The sequence below is a fragment of the Tenrec ecaudatus genome, chromosome 12 (genome assembly GCF_050624435.1).
Source record: "Tenrec ecaudatus isolate mTenEca1 chromosome 12, mTenEca1.hap1, whole genome shotgun sequence".
Taxonomy (NCBI): Eukaryota; Metazoa; Chordata; class Mammalia; order Afrosoricida; family Tenrecidae; genus Tenrec; species Tenrec ecaudatus.
In genome coordinates, this window is record NC_134541.1 from 1,222,051 (window position 1) to 1,235,655 (window position 13,605).

The 13,605-nt window shown below is 53.3% G+C and overlaps 1 protein-coding gene across 1 annotated transcript in view; it reads left to right on the forward strand.

Moving 5' to 3' along the window:
• Window positions 1-13,336, forward strand: part of TAF4 (TATA-box binding protein associated factor 4) — a 64,780-nt gene extending 51,444 nt beyond the window's left edge. Inside the window, exons 14-15 of the mRNA XM_075527679.1 lie at window positions 491-610; window positions 11,876-13,336. Coding sequence (XP_075383794.1) covers window positions 491-610; window positions 11,876-12,043 — 288 coding nt within the window. The 3' untranslated portion in view covers window positions 12,044-13,336. The remainder of the gene's footprint in view (window positions 1-490; window positions 611-11,875) is intronic.
• Window positions 13,337-13,605: the final 269 nt, after the last annotated feature.

Sequence of the window (13,605 nt, forward strand, 5' to 3'; positions counted from 1 at the left end):
TGTGCCCGTGATGGACATTTTTAATGCCGGTGACCATCCAGGTCCTGCCCTGGTGACACGTATCAGCAGTGGGGTTTTGTTTGGCGGACAGAGTGGGCCCCTCCCTAAGGCTGTCGGCTGTGCACTTTCACAGGAGCAGACAGCCCTTTCCTGCTCCCTCGGAGCTGCTGCTGGGTTTGAACTGCAGACCTTGTAGTTAGCAGCCAGTGCATCATCCATGGCACCACCAGGGCTTCCTGATCTTTTTGCGAGGCATTTAGCCATTGCCCTTTTAACCTGTCCATGCTTTCTGAGCTTTTTAGGATGACTGTCCCCATTTTTTCTAAAAAAGTTCATTTTCTTCTGATTTTAGACGTCACCTGCTTACTAAAGCATTAAAGAAATCACACTTAGATAGTTTCAGAAAACTTAATGGTGTCCACATGTACTTTCACAGTAAGCAAGAAACGGGTGCGAGAAATAATGCTTCTTATTTCTTTTCAAAACCAAGATGCAGCAGCAGGAGCTCGCCCAGATGAGACAGCGAGACGCCAACCTCACGGCACTGGCGGCCATTGGGCCCAGGAAAAAGAGGAAAGTGGACTCTCCGGGGCCAGGATCTGGAGCAGAGGTACATCATGGGACCTCAGGGGTACCTGGGACCTGGGCCAATGGGGGCCCCAGACAGCTCACTGCACGCAGGCAGGCACATGGACAGGAGCCAATTATCACAGCATTCCAAGTCTTGATGTTTGGTGCTTTGAAGGCAGATCCCTTATTTGTGGGGCAAATGTCAGAGTGCTGGAGTTTCATATAATCAAGTCAAGGCTGACTGAAAATAACATGGGGTGCTGCGGGGTAACCAGGAGGACAAACAAATCATTTCGGAAGAAGTACAAAGAAGGCCCTCCGCTTAGAAGTGAGGATGCCGAGTCTTCGCTTCACGTGCTTTGAGCATGCCAGCAGGGGAAACCCGCGCCCGGAAGAGGAGGAGGAGGAGGAGGAGGTGATGCTTAGTGAGTGAGGTAGAGGGGAAGCAGAGGGATGGGTGGGTTCAGACAGCGCTATCTGGAGGACGGCAGAGCGGCAGGCAGGCGGTTTCCCACGCTCGGTGGTGCCGTGTCACTGTGAGTCGGAGTGAGTGGGATGGTGCCCAGCAGCAGCAGGTGAATGAACCTGAGCCCTGGCCCTGTCAGAGAGAGTGGACAGAGAGGGTGAAGGAAAGGAGGTGCCGGTTGTGTCTGTCTGTCTATATTGTCGTTGTTTTATTTTGTTTGAAGTCATGCCTTCATGACTTCAAACAAAATAAGTTATCACCCTACCTCAAAGTGTTGTCATTCTTGATTTCCGCTCTCCGCTGTCTTTCAAGTCACAGGAAGGAAGGAGACGTGGCACTTGGTGTCTCTCTGCCTGTTCCATCACTCTGGGCTCTTCATTCCTTCCTGACCTCTGGCTGAAGGACAGTCCTTAGTATTTCTGCTCTGCTGGCCTGGGTCTCCTCTGCCTTTCTTTTTCTGATGTAGCCATAATCCACTCCCACTTTTGAAGGATATTTCCCCTGGGTATAAAATCCTGGGTTGACCCTTTTTTCCTTCCCGTGTGTTCTGGCCTCCAGCCTGGTCTCTCCCTGCTCTTCAGTGCTTTGCTCAGCTGGGGTCACTTTCTTTCCATAGTAAGTTGGCGATTAGTTTTCTCCTGTCTTTCAGGAGTGACATTGGGGTCTGCTTTGGGATTCTATTAGATCTGTACGTTGCTTTAGTTAAGTTTTCCTATTTATGCAAGTGCTGTTCAATGTCTGTAGGTCTCTCCTGGTTTCTTGTAGTAGTGTTTTGTAATTTTCTTTGCACAGGTCTTGTTAGATTTATTCCAAAGTATTTCAGCCAATCTGGGTGGAATATTGGAAAGGGCATCACTCCTCTGATTTCCTTTATAGAGCTTGCTCTGTCAGTGTAAAGGTGTGACTGTACAGTGTGACTGACTGTGTATTGATCTTGTCCCTGGCTGTGTTGCTGGATGTTTCACTTAGTCTCAGTGATTTCCTTGCTGAGTCTTAGGGATTTTCCATGTAGCATCATCTTGTCTGCCAACACAGTTTTACTCCTTCTTTGCCCACTGGGGGTGCTTCAGCTCCCCCTTGTGGCCGTAACAGTGGAGTGGTCCACAGCCAGGCACCCTATGGGCCACAGTGGAGTGGTCCACAGCAGGCACCCTACGGACCACAGTGGAGTGGGCCACAGCAGGCACCCTACGGACCACAGTGGAGTGGTCCACAGCGGGCACCCTACGGACCACAGTGGAGTGGGCCACAGCAGGCACCCTACGGACCACAGTGGAGTGGTCCACAGCGGGCACCCTACGGACCACAGTGGAGTGGTCCACAGCGGGCACCCTACGGACCACAGTGGAGTGGTCCACAGCAGGCACCCTATGGGCCACAGTGGAGTGGTCCACAGCCAGGCACCCTACGGACCACAGTGGAGTGGTCCACAGCGGGCACCCTACGGGCCACAGTGGTGTGGTCCACAGCGGGCACCCTACGGACCACAGCGGAGTGGTCCACAGCGGGCACCCTACGGACCACAGCGGAGTGGTCCACAGCAGGCACCCTATGGACCACAGCGGAGTGGTCCACAGCGGGCACCCTACGGACCACAGTGGAGTGGTCCACAGCGGGCACCCTACGGACCACAGTGGAGTGGTCCACAGCAGGCACCCTACCGACCACAGTGGAGTGGTCCACAGCGGGCACCCTACGGACCACAGTGGAGTGATCCACAGCAGGCACCCTACGGACCACAGCGGAGTGATCCACAGCAGGCACCCTATGTACCACAGCGGAGTGATCCACAGCCGGGCACCCTTCCGTTCACCAGGGGAGTACTTTCAGTCTCTGCATTGAGGCGCTGTTGGCTGTTGGTTTTGTGGGTACGCCCTTAGTTGTGTTGAGGAATGTCCCTCTGCCCTCCTTTTGCTCGGTGTTTTATGAGGAGTGGGTGTTGAGCTTGTCGATGCCGTCTGCAGTGGTTGACGCAGTCATGGCTCTCTGTTTTATCCATGTGGTGATGGGTTACGTTGGTTGGTTTTCTAGTGTTGGACCCTCCTTGCACCCCTGGTATAGCCCATCCTGGGGTCGAGGTGGAGGGTTGATTTTGATGTGTTGTTGGGGTTTATGAGCTGGACTTCCACGGAGGCTTTCTGTGCTGTGAGGGATCTTGGCCCAGGTGCCTACAGATTGTTCTTTTTACTTACTTATTTTTAGCTTGTCCTTTTTAACAAGATAGATCTGGGTTTAGGTCTGACTTCTTCCCAAGACTCGCTTTCCTACCTCAAGCAAGGCCCCTCCTCTCTCAGCCCAAATTCCCTTATAAATTAAGGGCCCAGTTCCATCTCACAGGGTTCTGTGCAGCCTAGCTCGGGGGCGCAGAGTGCATGCTCGGTGCTGCATTCGCTAGGTGAGCAGTGTGGGCCTGCGTCTGCTCTCCGGTAACCAATGCCCGGCTGGCGGGGGAGATGGGCCCAGAGCCAAGGGAACCTGTGAAAGCAAGCATAGACCTGCTGGCCCCACAAGGGAGGGCCCCTTCCTTGCATGATGCACTCACTCCCCTGGGGGCCACGAGCCCCCCACAGCTGCAGTTGCACCCGGGCATGTGCTGGGAGCGGGGAGGCTGTGGTGAGAAGGGCAGTGTGGAAGCCACGGGTGGCCCGGCACGCAGTTCACCAGCCCCTCCTGTGCACCCGAGAGACTCACCTGGCATTGCCAGCCTGGTGGAGCTCAGACGGAAACTGGTGAATGCCGCTGATCACACAGCTCCCCCTAGTGTTAACCATTGGGGTGACAAGTGCTGCTGCAGTGACCCAGGGGCTGGGTTGTGGTCTTGGGGGGAGTGTCTATGGAGCAGGCATTTTCCGGGAAATGGCTCCCACGCACAGTGCCCTGTATTCATGCATCGCCTGCAGTCCCATGCTGCAGCTGCCCTCTTCCTCCCCGCTGCTAGGGGCTCCTCGCCCCTCCTGTGGATCTTTCTCTCGGGGAAAATGCGGCCCTTGTGAGCTTGTGTGGTGGCCGGTCAAGGAGCGTGTGGACCCTGCAGTTACTGCTCACCTCGCAGGCCGGCCCAGGTCAGAGGATGGCGGAGGCCCAGAGACTCGGGTCCTCCAGGGACCAGCAGACCAGTAGGATGGGCCACATTCTCCTCCCCTCAGCCCTAGATCTCCTGGTCTCAGGACGGAGGTGGCGCCATTGTTTCTCTGGACAAATCCAGTGGTTCTCAACCTTCCTAATGCTGCGACCCTTTCATACAGTTCCTCAGGTTGTGGTGCCCCCTCCAACCACAAAATTATTTTCATTGCAATTTCATCACTGTAGTTTTGCAACTGTAATGAATCAGGTGATCTCTGTGCAAGGGTTGTTTGACTCCTAAAAGTGTCGCATGACCCACAGGTTGAGCACCACTGGACTAATCTATTCCTCACGTGTTAGATTTTCTTCTCTCTGGGTGGGGAGTGAGTCCTTCGGTGGCTGCTTTAGGACGTAGATCATTGTCTTGACGGTCCCCCTCCTCATCTCCCAGGCCACAGTCCACACACTCACTTGGGCTGCGCTCTCCACACACACCTGTCTATTCTTGGGGTGCAGCCCTGGTGTGTCTCACATTCTTCACCATGGTTTCCACACGTGGGTGGCAGTGCCCCTTGGAGGGCTCGTGCGGGGATGATGCGGGGTGCAGGACCAGGTGCTCAGGCTTCAGCCTCAAGGGTGGGCTGCAGGACATGCTTGTAGTTGCCAGGGGTCAGGAAATAGCTGTTTTTGAAGGGGGAAATAGGCCAGATTGAAAGATTTAAAAAAAATTCATCATTTTATTGGGGGTCCTCTTACAAAAAGTCCATCATTCAGTTGTATCGAGCACGTTTGTACATATGTTGCCATTAGCACTTCCAAAACATTTTCTTTCTATTTGAGCCCTTGGTATCAGCACCCCCAACCCCCGAATCCTTGGTCATTTATATATTATTATTGTTATTTCATGTCTTACATTGTCCGTTGTCTCCCTGAAAGATTTCTAAAGAGGTCATTTGCATCAATTTTTCCAATGCAGTGTGTCAGTTTTGGTTTTTTTTAGTGCTTTGTGATTTGGGTGAAAACTTACATAAGCACACTGGCTTCCCACAGAACGTCTCAAACACATTGTGATTCCCTCATTCTCCCTTCCTGCCCCTCCTGCCTTCTGAGCTCCCCCAGCAGATGGTCGGCGGAGTCCATTCTACCCTGGGGGCCTGAGTTTGGCTGCAAGTCGTGCCAGAGGGGGGGTGATTGGGTCCAGACTTGAATTGTGGCTAAGGCCCGTGGTCTTGGAGGTTCACCAGTTTCTCTCAGACAGTAAATGTGGTCTTTCTAAAGCTACTTTGGGGTTCCCTCCTCATTTCCTGTCCACTCTTGGTACCTTCCAGAGCTGAGGCACTGTTAGCCGTGCACTGGTGCTTCTGGTCTCAGTATGAGGAACGCCATTGTACCCTTCACTGCTGCTTCGGTAGGCACTGGTTGTGGTCCAAATACAAGACGTCCTTGGCCAGCTCAGTGCTCTTCCTGTGTGCCATGGTGTGTGTTCTCACGGGCTCACCTGTGCAGGTTTCTGCGTCACACTGAAGGCTGTAGCTCTTGATCTCTGTCAGTAAGTTCCTCCAGCCCTCGTCACTTTCAGTAAGCAAGGTGGTGAATCAGCTTCCTCCAGTCCTGGTGCCCTGCTCTTCTCGGACGGTCATGCTTCGTGTGTGTGTGTGTGTGTGTGTGTGTGTGAGAGAGAGAGAGAGAGAGAGAGAGAGAGAGAGAGAGAGAGAGAGAGAGAGAGAGAGAGAGAGAGAGATTGTTTGACGTGAACTCGTTTGTCACGAGACTCCAAGTCCAGTTCCGTTTCACTTTCCTCCTTTCGTCAAGCCCCTCGGAGCACTGTTCAGGTGTGAGGCTCCGGAATCTGCGTCCTTTAAATGTTCAGCCTACAGATTGAATAATGGGAAGGAATTAACCCATGTACACCTCACCTGATTTTAAACCATGTAGTATCCCTTTGTGTTTGAATAACTGCTTTTAAAAATGTATATATATAGGAGGGGGTACCCCCAGAACTGGAACTGCCCCAAGCTATGTATATATTTATTTTTTACAAAACAACCTTACCACCTTCAAAGTACTCTCCACGACATTTAATACATCTGTCAAATCTGTGATTCCATTCTTGGAAACATTTTTCAAACTTATCTGTTTGGATGATTGACAGCACCTCCCATGTTTTTTACGCCACCTCGTCTATATCATCAAATAACTGTCCCTTCATGTCCCTCTGCATTTTTGGAAAAAGAAGTCACACAGAGTGAGGTCAGGTGCATGGGGCAAGAAAGGCATGCTGCATTTTGCCCAAAACTGGTACACACAGATAATTGCGTGAGCAGGTGCATTGTCATGGTGGCAAAACCAGTCCCCCGTCTTCAGCAGTCAGGCCTTTTTTGTCACACACTGCTACTCAGTCTTTTCAGAACCTTTAAATAGAAAGTTTGGTTAACAGTGTGACCTGGTGTAATAAACTCCAAATGCACTGCGAGTCGACATTTTTGTCTGTTTGGGAAGTTTGTGGATGTTCAGAATGAGGTTTGTCATCAATCAACATTTCACCTTTTTGAAACGAGAAAACCACTTGTACATTTGAATTTTTCCCATAGTGCTGTCCTTGTAAGTTGTGTTCAACATCACAACAGTTTCTGAAGCAGTTTTCCCATGCAGGAAATAAAATTTCACAGCCTGTCATACTCTTAAATCGACCATCACAAAGAAACGAGGTTTGAGCGAAACTACTTTCATGAAAAAATTTACTGTGACCAGAGAGGATCTTCCCAGCCATTCCATTTCACTGGGTGCACTGATTCAGCAAGTTGCTTGATGCTCACTTAGTGTTGTATGAAAGCTCTGCTCTCCCCAGCACAATTCCATTTGGGGGGGCTCCCCTCCCCACGTATGTATAGGTTCTGCATGGGTACAACCAAGTATTATGATGTTCCATTCTCAATGTTATCCAGAATTTGTTTAATCCACATAGTTGAATGTGTGGTCAGTAAAACTGAGGTAAACACAGTGTATTCAACCACTCTTATTACTGCGGGGGTGACTTCAAATGGTTTGTGGAAACATGAAATGGAAAGATAATAGAATTTTCCAGAAACTTTTGAAGCCTTCTTGTAGTGGGCATGTAGGCTACTGTCAACCTTTAATGATCACAAACACGACTTGTGTTGTGTGTGGGGGGTGTAAATCGCAACCAGTGGAGGTGCTGGGTGAGTGTATGTGTAGTTTGTCCTACAGGGGCCAGCTCCCCTCCAGGGGGCTGTATCAGAACAAGGTGCAGGGGCATGCCCACTCACCCTTCAGGGTCTATCCCCCACAGCCTTGCCAACCTGACCTTCTGTGACTAGTGTGTTTATGCCGTCGTCTCCTTGATCTCTGCAAAGCTAGTTCCGTGTTACGTGTTGGGTAAAGACCGATCAGTGGTATAGCTTTGTTGTAAAGTGTGCCTTCCAGCATTCAGAGCACCAAGCTTCATCAGGGTGGAGAAAGACAAGGCTTTCTATGCCTGTGAGGAGTTGTGTTGGCCTTGGAAACCCGGAGGCAGTTCTACCCCGTCCTGCAGGGTTGCTGGGAGCTGGCATTGACATGTGTTGACAGTGAGTTTTTGAGAATCTTTGTCAGGCGTACTGGTTTGGGGCTTGAATTCTGCTTTGTCTGATGATCGGGCTTCCCCTGCCCCCTTTCTGCTCCCCACAGCCTTTGTCTGCTCTGCATGCTAGCCTTCCAGGGCCACTTCAAGTGGGCGCACCACTGGGTCTGGTGTGAGCCAGAAACACCTCTCTCAGCATGACGGGGCATGTTGGGCCTGCTTCTGTTAGAGGTTTCATAATTGTGTGTGTTTTTGTTACGTTTCTGTTTCTTGTTCTTTGACCTTCAATTCACAATAGTGTTTGATGCTTAAGAAGGCTTGCATCAGTGTTCTAGTGGTTGTTTTTTCTGTGCCCCTTTGAATGGCCTGTTGCCCGCTTTTCACTTAGCTGCGTGCTCTCCACCTCCATTCTCTGCAAGGGGGTCGGGGCGTGAACACACAGACATGCATTCCCTCAGAACTGTAGGGACCCCAGGTCCAAGGATATGCTCCATTCCTAGTTCTTCTTTCTTGCTGGTACCGAGCCCCCTCCTTCCCTGATCTTTCTCCTGTGAGAAAAAACTCCCTTCCCTGCCACCTGAGTGAGGCATTCCATCCCCCCCACCCCCCGCATCCCCTGAGCAGCACTGATGGGGGATGGAGGGGGAACACGCTGTTACATCACTGCCCAGCCCTCGAAGACCAGGGCCTTTGGGACACAGTTCATTTCCCTTTGCGGCATTCAATTCCACTCCTACCTTTTGATGAGCTTACTGTTTTCCTGTTGGCCTCTTTATCACTTCCCCAGATACAGTATCCACTGTGTGCCCAGTCCCCAGCTCCTGCCTCCCAGTGTGCGTCTCAGCTGTGCCCAATGCCAGTCCTTTGCTTTCTCCTGAAGGGGGCATTGGGTGGCCAGGGTCCCTGCAGGTGTGTGTGGTGAGACAGATTTTTGATGGTTGGGTAGGCTATACCTGTGTGCTCATTCTGTTTGCTGCCCCATTCTTGCGGTGCTGTGTGTGTCTGCTTGGAAAGCCAGGTGCCAGCCGGCCCTCATGGGAGGCAGCCTGTCTCACCAAGTGTAGACTGTGGTCTTTCCCTGGCTGGTCGCGAGACTGTGTGCTGCTCCACTGCTGGCAGCAGTGCTCATAGTCTTCCTGTGTCTCGTCCTGCGGTGGCACCGGTATTTCAGATCCTGGTAAGGGTCACTTCTGGTGGATGGATTTCAGCAGATTCCCGACTGAGGAAGAAGGCTTGGCAGTCAACTTGCGAAAACCAGCCAACGAGCACCCCGTGTCTGGTGTGACGTCTGTCAGTTGGCACGCTGAAGCCCATAAAGTGAGGTTCTATTCCTACTCCAGCGAGTCACGTCAGCTGTCTGAAAAGCTAGCTGTGAGCAGCCCCTAAAATACACCTCTTCTCACCTGGATCAAGGGAGGAGGGAGAGACGCCAAAGGCTCCCAGAGGAACCGCAGCAGCCTCGTCACTCTGAGACCAGAAGAATCAGATGGTACCCGGCTACCGAGCCGCAATAAGATGATTCGTATATATAGGAATATATATAGAAATGAAAGAGCTTATTCCTCAGAAAACAACAAATACAAACTCCAAAGAATCACAGAACATGAACTGGTGGAGGCTGCGGAGGACTCCCTGGGACCATTGCCGGAGATTCTCCTTGAGCGCGATCCAGAAGCACCCGACCGACCGCCTCTGGCTTCCGAGACCGGAGCCCGGGAGCACCCGTGCGCGCCGCTCTCCTCAACAAAAGCCGGAAGCGGAAGGGCGGCGCCCCGCCCGTTGTCGGTCCTTCCGCCCCCGCCGGGCTGTCGGGCCAGGCTCCGCCCCACTCGGAGGTCATTTCTTCGCGCGCTCAAGCCCCGCCCCGCCCGCTCCCGGGGTTGGTTTCCCGCCCGCAGGCGCGCCCTCGGGCTCTTGGCGCGGCTCGGCCGGGGCTTCGGCGCCCTCTTGTGGCAGCACTGCAAACGCCAGCGCGCCGGATCCTCAGCTTCCCTGCCGGCTCTCAACTTCCGGGAGCCCCCAGTGTGCTCGGCACCTTCCGGTGTGGCGTGCCCCCCCCCCGCCCCTCCCCGCCAAGCTGTGTGCACGAACACAGCCCCTTGGTCTGTGCCATGGAGGCCCCGCAGGAGCTCAGGCTGTGGGACGGAACCTGTGTGGAAGGACCTGGTTTGGGAGGAGATACTCGGAGACAGGTGCTGGGGTTGCCAGTGCCCTCAACTTCCTGGAACTGCTTGTTTCTGTGCCAGGCACCTGTGTGCCTGGTGGCGCACACTTGCATGTGCCCGTGCTGTGGGAAGGGGGACAAGCCCGTGCTGCGAGCTGGCGCCCACGGAGGCATTCATGGGGAGCGTGCCTGAGTGCGCACCCATTGGCAGAGGGCGTTCCTGTCAGACACGGCGGTGCCACTGGGTCACCGGCGCCAGAGAGCCTGTGACTGTTGCCGTTTGGGTTTTAGGTCCAGTCTTTGTTTGAGGCCAGGGTGTCGCATTTCTGACAGTTGAAAAACTGGCCTCCTCAAGCACAGCAGCCTCCTTTGAGCGTATCCTGCCAGCAGTCCCATGGGGGCACCGTTTTACAGCTCGGAGCCGGTAGATGACCTGGCCAAAGTCACCCCTCACCCCACACCGGCACTCAAACATTCTTCTTTTTTATTGGAGCTTAATCTCAATTATTAAACCTCTGTTTGAAATCTCCATAATACAAATAAAATGAGTAAGAACGGTATAATGAATTTCCACATACCCAGCAATTCCACTTCTAGGTGCAAACCAGACCAAGCCTGATTCTGACAGCACCCCACAGGGCAGAGTGGCTCTCCCCCTGCCCCCAACCCCCCCCCCCATGTTTCCCCAAGCTTCATACCTCCCCCACCGGGAAGCTGTGAACTTTTTGGGGGTTGGCACCCCCTGCCCACCAGCTGCTTCTAAGCAGGAGCTCCCTGAAACCCACTGGAGGTTAGATGTCACTGGTGTGTGAGCTGTGTTCGGTGACCTCTCAGCCTCCTGCTCTTGGAGGCCGCTGCCAGCCCCCCTCGAGGATCCTCTCCTGAGGCCACCCTCACACCTTTGTGCTGGGACCTTGGCCACCTGTGGTGGGTGCAGCATGGGCACGTCTACAAACACTCGAAGTTCATTGACCCTCAAGGATCAGGGCCTCTGGGACAGACAGGTCAGGCTGGTGAAATCAGGTTCAAGCAGACAGTAATCAAACAGCCATGGAGCCATGAGGCAGACAGGGTGGCCTGCTCTGCAGGACACAGCCACACACACAGAATAGTATGTGAGGCCCAAACCTCAGGAGCCGTGTCTGAAGCTGAGCTCTCCAGATACACCTGCAGTCAAAATCTGTTATGGTGGTTGATGGTGGTGTGGGTGGGACATTCATGGGACTGAATGTGCCAAGTCCTCTGGGGCTCCAGCACCCAGCTGTTGGTCACCACATGGATTATAATGAGTGTGGAATGGGTGGCACATGGGCTGCTGAGTCCTGCCCCTAGGTTTCATCCCATGCTGGGCCACACAAAGAGGCCGAGCCCTGCCCGGGCGCCATCACCCTGACACCCTCCTCAGGGCCTCAGTGCCGCAAGAAAGTGAGTCGATGCTCTTTCCTGCACGGCCGTGGCTTTCCTTCCCTATCCCACTGGGCAGCGAGGTGCCCCCTGCTTGCCAGCCAGGGCCTGTGTGGCTGGCCTGGCAGGAGTAATTCTCATAGCTGGCACTTGGAGACACAGCGCAGCATGAAATGTGAGCAGCTCCGTCCGTCAGAATGCAGTTCAGTGTCCAGTGTGCAGATACGCAGCAATGATGGTTGTTGGGGTGGTGGGGTGTGTGTATGTGTGTTGTGCCTGTGATCGCTTGGGCCCTGGAGCACTGCAGAGAAACAACAGGGAGACGGGACCTCTCCCTACGGTGTGGGGGGCAGTGCTCTTGTCCACAGGGTGACTGAGCTGACCATGAGCTGGCCCAGGGCTTGGACCAGGCTTGGGTGTACCACATCTGCTGGGACCCATCTGGCTGGGGGACCTCTTCACTTCACCCCTGTGTTAGAATATGTTAAGTCCAGGAACTTGACAGCAAGCAGCCCTAGCCTGGTGACTCCCTAGTCAGGGTCCTGGGTGGGCAGGGAAGCCAGTAACTTAAGGCCTCCCTTGCCAGGCCCCAAGCACCACTAACTCCTGTTTCTTCCTCCGGCTGCAGGGATCAGGCCCCGGTGCGGCGGTCCCAGGAAGCTCCGGTGCCGGCGCCCCCCGACAGTTCGCGCGGCAGCGCATCACGCGCGTCAACCTCAGGGACCTCATATTTTGCTTGGAAAACGAGCGAGAGACGAGCCATTCACTGCTGCTCTACAAAGCACTCCTGAAGTGACCGGGGAGGGCGCGGGGTTTTGATGGGGCGCCCGGGGACGTTTTTATATCTTTGCAGATTACGCCTTTTTGTAACTCGCAAATGGGATGTTGTTGAAAAACAGCCACCTCTTTCCAACGGAGCCGTTTTCTAGCCGTTTGTAAGCCAGCTCTGCGGGGGAGGAGCGCGTCTCTGCAGCAGAGAACAGGCCTGTGGATACTCTAACGGACAGCGAAACCCTAGCTCATCCTCGATTGAGTGGCCTTCTTGCCAAACAAGCCATATCTAGACCGACGGGTCGCCCGCAGCGTAGCCGTGTCCACGTCCGTGTGCATCCGGTGTGTCCGCCCAACTCGCCACCGAGGCACCGTCTCCAGCCACGACCTCACCTCATGTATTTTATTTTTGTAAGTCAGTCGGCGGCGAGCTGGTGTTTTTAGACTATTTATCCCCGCCGCCGCCGCCGCCGCCCCTCTGAGGAATCCACAGCGCATCACAGACCCTTGGCCGCGGTCCGCCCAGCCAGCGTGCGTGCGTGCGCGCCGGCGTCAGCCAGCCTGCGTGTGCGCGCGCGCGCGCCGGCGTCAGTGCGCGCGCGCGCGCCGGCGTCAGTGCGCGCGCGCGCGCCAGCTCTCAGGCCCGCCGCGAGCATCTGTACAGAGGCATTTTATTTGCTATCGTTTGTAAAGCTGTAAAGTAAACGAGAGATGAAGACCTTTTCAGCATAAATATATTTTACTTGCACTGTGTTTTTTTAGCTCAAAGTGGAAGCTTAGATGAAATAAAATCAGAGTTGAGCAGACTCACCCGACAGCAGTTTCTCAGTGTGAATCAAGTGTTGGAAAATGGTTGTGTATTTTGTCAGTAATTGTACATAGTTTTGGCACATGACACAGAATGGCGATGTAAACGATAATTATTTTACTATGAGACTGTATGCAAGCCGTGGGCCCCCTTACAGCCGCCCACAGCAAAGCCTCTTCTTTGTACCTATTTTTTTATTACAAATAGACTAATTGGTTCTTTATATTTTCAGAGGTTATTGTATGAAATCGTCTATTGATAGTACTTTTATGACTGTAAATACTCGGCCTCCAGGGGCAGCCCGCACTGCGGTCCGACCGGCCTGGCTGAGTGCAGGTCTGTGTCCGACCAGCCCCAGGGACTGTTAGCCTTTTATTTTGTCTTTTAGGAAATCCCTGTCTTTCCATTTTTTCATGTAAATTTTGCACAGTTAACTTGTTCATATGTAAATATTTTACTTTCAAAAATGAAGTTTTTAATTGCTATTGTTTTATATAGGATTGAAAGAAAATTAACTCCTTTATTAAAAACAAATTTATCTGTACCTGTTCTGCCTGTCTGTTCTCAGGTCCCCATTCTAGGCCCTCCTGTCCAGGGGGTCCCTTCTACCTTCCCTGAGGGCTCCTGAGCCACTCATCCCTGGGGGAACCCCCAGGACACAAACCCCACGGCCATGCCCGAGCACTGAGGCCATCCCCCCCTGTTAGGTAGGGGTGGGGCAGCTCAAGCCCTTGTGGCTCTGGTGGGGGCTGGCTTTAGTCCCAGGGACAATCTGGGGA